This window comes from Psammomys obesus, unplaced genomic scaffold, assembly GCF_907164565.1.
Source record: "Psammomys obesus unplaced genomic scaffold, mPsaObe1.curated_primary_1811, whole genome shotgun sequence".
Taxonomy (NCBI): domain Eukaryota; kingdom Metazoa; phylum Chordata; class Mammalia; order Rodentia; family Muridae; genus Psammomys; species Psammomys obesus.
The window spans coordinates 148,352-154,016 of NW_026590374.1; the positions used below are offsets into that span (position 1 = coordinate 148,352).

Here is a 5,665-nt window from a genome sequence, read left to right on the forward strand (position 1 = left end):
CACACACACACACACACACACACACACACACACACACACACACACACCCCACAGCCCTCCTCCCATTCCCGCCAAAACAGTCAAATGCAGTACTTTTGGAAATGGGGGAAAATAATTCTCTCATAAAAGAGAATTTTCTGTCTTTTCTGTTTGTGTTTCAAGGTCAGCGGAGAGAAGTTATATGACTTGGGATTACGAGGGTACATAGTTGTAGAAGATTTGTGGAAGGAACATGTCCAGAAGGTGAGAAGCATTTGTATTATCTTCCTTTTGGTTTAAATATGTGGTTCTTGTAAGGTTTTGTAAAATACTTAAATAACTTTATTCCTTTAATTGCTGCTTCTGCTGGCTTTTAGTCATATCTCCTACTTAGATTTTCTAGTGTCCTTTGTGGAGTAACAGTAGAATGTCTGAGTATTTAGTTATTAATAATTGCTAAAAAAAATGACCAAAATGCATCCTAATGTAACTTTAAACTGTAACTTCTATTCTGTTCTATACATAGTTTCCTCAGATTGTACTGTATTATCCAAAAGTTGTACCATAAATGGATTCAAGGCCAGTGAGATGGCTCAGTGGGTAGAGAGGGCTTTCCTGTCAAGTCTGATGACCTGAGTTTGGTCCTGACAACCCACATGGCGGAAAGAGAAAACTCATTCCCACAAGTTGTCCTCTAACCTACACACACACACACACACACACACACACACACACACACACACACACACGTAAATAAATGTGATTGAAAGTATTTGGGCTGGAGAAATAGCTCAGTGATTAAGAGCACTGGCTGTACTTCCAGAAGACTTGGATTAGATTCCTAGCATCCACATGGTAGCTTACCAACTGTATTCCTGATGTGTCTGTGTCTTCTGGCCTCCAAAGGCACCAAGTACACATATGGTGCACATGCATCTATGCAAGCAAAACATCCATACACATAAAATTGTTAAGTGATAGAAAAAAAACCCTAGATTCAAATGGAATAAGTGATGCTCTCAGTAAAAAAAAAAAAAAAAAAAAAAAAAGGATAACTGAGACGTACACCCTTCCTTGATTTTATACTTAGTTGGTTTTTTGAAACAGGGTTTCTTTGTGTAGCCCAGACTGTCCTAAACTTGCTTTGTAGACCATGCTGTCCTCGAACCCAAGAGATCTGCCTGCCTCTGTCTCCCTGAGTGCTAGGATTACAAGCGTGAGCTACTGTTCCTGGCTGCCTTGTTTTTCTGTAAAGTTTTGTCTTTGTTTAAATATATATATATAAATATATAAATAATATATATATAAATAATAAATAATATATATTATATAATATATATATATATAAATAATAAAACACACTATGGTTGATCTTGCATATTCTTGTTTGTTTTAGCCATGGTTTCATGTTGTCCTGACTGTCTCTGAACTATATAGTTACAGTAAGGATGACTTTGAACTCCTGAGCCTCCCTCCTCCCTCAGTCTTTTGAGTGCTAGGATTATGAGTATGAGTCACAACACCCAGTTCAGCTGGCTTAATTTTTCTTTATCTTGGTTTATAAATGTAACACATATCATATAAACATATAAACTGTCTCAATTGACTCTTATTATTTTTCTTATATTCCTTTAATAATATTATAAGCAATATAAGACAGTACCGTATTTATTTTAACTTTTGCAGACTATATGTTTTCGTGTGGGTAAATACAGCCATTGATGGCTAATTGGGTAGTTTTTAGCATACTGTTAGAACAACCAGAGCTGTGAGCAGTTTTTGTTTTTTTGTTTGTTTGTGTTTGTTTTTGTTTTCTTGACTGCCTTTGTAGAATTGGGCTGACTTTTAACTTGAGATTGAGGAGAGAGAAATAATTTACCAATGTCTATTTTTGGAAAAGCTTTTTTTGAGCCAGGATCTCTCTGTATAACTCTGGTTGTCCAGTAACTCACTATGTAGACCAGGCTGACCTCAAACTCACAAAGATCCACCTCTCTGTCTCTCCCATATGCTTGGATGAAAGGCATGAGCCACTATACCCAACTAGAAAAGTTTTAAAACTGTAAAACGGTTGCAAAACTAGCACCATTCACTTAGATTCACTGATTAGCATCTACTATGTTGTCTTACCATCTTTTAATACATGCATTTTGTCCACATATGCACATATGTATATTCTTTTATGGAACCGTTCAGAAGTTCTAGATATCTATTATACTTTCTGTACATCATGTATAACTCAGTATGTATTTCCAAAGAACATGGAGGTTTATTTATATAAAAAGCAGTGATAAAATTGTATCCAAGAAAGCTTTCATTGTTGGTAGTAATATTATCTAATACATACCCCACACTCAGATTTGCCTAGTTTCCCCAGCTTTTAGCCCTTTTATAACCTTCTAAAAACCTTTTTGTAACTAAGTGAATTATTAAAAGGCAACCCCTTGTAAACCATGATCTAAGATGAATAATAGAGTCAGCCAGCTTCCCACTTAACCCTCAGTATAGCTGATCTGAGGTATAGCCCTCTTCACCACTGTAAAAGCAGGTGCTATCCTGGATTTTATTTTAATAGCTTTCTCATTTTGTTTCTGAGACAGGATCTTACTGTGTAACCCAGGTGGTCCCGAACTTTTAGTGATCTTCCTACCTCAGCCTCATCAGTGCTGGGATTATAGGTATGAGCCACGATGCCTGGCTACCTTTCTTTATGGCTTTATCACCTTAGTACTTAAGTTCGTTCTCTTGCTCTGTGTGTCTGTCTGTCTGTCTGTCTGTCTCACTCTCTCGTTCACTGTCTCTCTTTTTCTGTCTCTGTTTCTGTCTCTCTCTATATGTCTGTCTGTCTCTGTGTGTCTCTCCCTTTCCCCAAGGTCTTGCTATGTAACCCTGGCAGTCCTGGAACTTACTATGTTGACCAGGCTGGCCTTGAACTCAAGAGTTTTCTGCTTCTGCCTCTTGAGTGCTAAGATTAAAGACATGTACAACCATGTCAAGTTTTTACGACTTCTAGTTGCCTCTTTTTTTTTTTTCTTTTTAAGATTCCTAATTTACAAGTGCTTTTTTTTTGTCTCTTTACTTTTTTAAAATTTTTATCTGTTGAAGGCATCTGGCACATTTGGCCTGTGGCATTTCTAGCGTGGGTTTTGCTGATTGCATACATAGTTAGAAGGTGTCTGTAGTGTCTGCAGCAGGACAAGTTAATCCAGAAGCTTCTTGATTTGCTTCATATTTGAACCTTCGATAAGCTCCATGTGGGCATAAGTCTAGTTTGTTTGGGTTTTGTGAGGAGAGTCTTGCTGTGTAGCCCAGGCTGGCTTTGAAATTAGGATCTTCTGCTTCTTTCTTACAAGTGCTGGGATTACAAGTGTAATCCATGCATCAACAAGCATGGCTGTTGTCCTTTCCTGGACATCAGAGATTTTTTTTATCTGGTTGATTTACTGATATTCTTCATAATTCTTTTATTTTAGAAATTTAGTAAGAGCATCGGTATGTGATTGTTCTTGTTAATCTGAAACCTTTTCAGGATAATCCCGGTTCCAGATTTGACGATCTGACCATCAGAGGTTGAAGCTAGTTTCATAAATCAGGCCTTAGTGTCACAGATAGCTTTTTTTTTTCTTTTCTTTCTTTTTTTTTTTTTTTAAGACAAGGTCTTACTTTGTAATCTAGGCTAGCTTGGGGCATGTCTTTGTGCTTCAGCCTCCCATGTGTTGAGATCACGTGTGTGATCTACCACAGGCAGCTCCACCGATGGCTCTTCTGGAGTTCTTATAATTTGCTAAACACAACTGTCTTTTCAGTAAATGTCTGATTTTTGCTTTTCAAAAATCTGAAACAAGTTACTTTCAAATGAGTGTTAAAGGTAAAAAAAAATAGGTATTTTAAATAATTATTTTAAAGGTCAGAAAAACATAGAAGCACAGACTTTTCTTGACATGAGAACTGAGCAGAACTCCTCAAGCTGAATATTAGTTGTAGTTCAACCTTTGCTGGCTCAGCAGGAGAATTCGAGGGAAATAGCAGCCACCACATTATGAACTCTCTTCCCCCATTTGCGATGTCTTAGTTCTCTAAACACAAGTTTAGTTGAGAGTAACTTACATGATCTTAAAAGATTTGCCTTTGAAATAAGCCAGACATAGTAGTTCATATAGTGTGTGATTCCACTTATGTGAGATATATACGGATGGAGTTACCAAGCTCATAGAAGCAAATATTGACTGATGGTGGTTGTCAGGGACTGGAGGAGGGAGAAATGGGGAGTTCTTAATTGATGGGTAAAAAGTTTCAAACAAGATGAATTAGTTCTGAAGGTTGGCTTTTCAACCATAAAAAGAAAAAAAAAGAAAAATCATTACCTGGTTTATTTCTAATAGTGTTATATAAGAACAGTGACACATTCAAAACAACTTCAGCTCCATGGAAAATCTAGAACATTGTCCTTAGTTTCTTGTTAATTTCATGTGGTAGGAACCGTAAATTACCTACCCTCCTAACAGACATGTACTCTTTCGTCATGGTAGCTACATACAGGCTAGATAAGTGTTCTATAGCCACGTAATACTCTTGGCTCTTAAATTTTGAAGCTTACAGCACAATATTGTTTCCTGTTCTGTCTGAAACAAGTAAATATACTCAAGCTGAACACAATACATATTTATTATCTTTGCAGAAGTCTAATACTAAATCAAGGTGTCAGCAGGGTTGCATTCTTGTCTAGAGGCCCTAGAACAGAATTTCCTGTTCAGTTAGGTTGTTGACAGTTTAGTTCCTTGCTGTTGTAAACCTAGGTCTTTTTTGCTGTCTGACAACTGAGGCTGACCCCTTCCTTCATCTTCAAAGCCAGCAAGATAGGTCTTCTTTTTTAAACTGTCTTCTCTGAGCTCCTGTTTTGCCTCCTTCTTAGTCTCTATTAATTTTAAATTCAACTGGGTCCATTCACATAATCTAAGGTAATTCTGGTGCATGCTTCATCTGGCACAGCCACAGGTTTGCAGACACAGACATCTATCACACTCAACTGTGGTAGTGGAGTCCAGAGGATAATGCCATTTCTCTGGTGCTGTTCACCTGGGTTCTTTATTTTGTTTTACTTTGAGACTAAGTTTCTCACTGACCTGGACTTTTCAAGTAGGCTAGGCTGGCTGGCCTCTGAGCCACCTCCCCACTTCTGAGATTACAAGCACATGCCACCATACTTGGATTTTTTTTTAATGTGAGTTTTGGGAATGAAACTCACAAACTCATGCTTGCACAGTAATCTATCTTTCTAGTCGTAGTCCTCACATGTTAGGAGGCTTCAGTTGTTCCAATGTTAGGCTGACTGTATTAGTTACTTATTATTGAGATCAAATACCTGATAAGGGCCCCCCAGCTAAGGAAGGATGGGTTTATTTTGGGTCTTGGTTTGAAGGTACCATCCATCGTGGTTGGAAAGGCATGGTGATGGAAATGGCTGTCAGCTGTGACTTCTCATTTCCTGACATCTCAACAGAATAGGAAGCAGAGAGCAGGGAATATTGGTATTCCACTCACTTTCTCCTTCATGTTCAGTCTGGGATCTGAGACCATGACGATGGGATGATGTCACCCACACCCAGGGTAGGTCTTCCTTCCTCGCTTAAACTTCTCTTACACACACACACACACACACACACACACACACACACACACACACACA

At 38.0% G+C, this 5,665-nt stretch overlaps 1 protein-coding gene across 3 annotated transcripts in view; it reads left to right on the forward strand.

Moving 5' to 3' along the window:
- Apoo (apolipoprotein O) overlaps positions 1–5,665 on the forward strand; it is a 54,687-nt gene that overhangs the window by 42,591 nt on the left and 6,431 nt on the right. For all 3 annotated transcript variants that reach the window (XM_055606940.1, XM_055606941.1, XM_055606939.1), the window contains exon 7: positions 163–243. In XM_055606940.1, the coding sequence (XP_055462915.1) occupies positions 163–243 (81 nt within the window). The remainder of the gene's footprint in view (positions 1–162; positions 244–5,665) is intronic.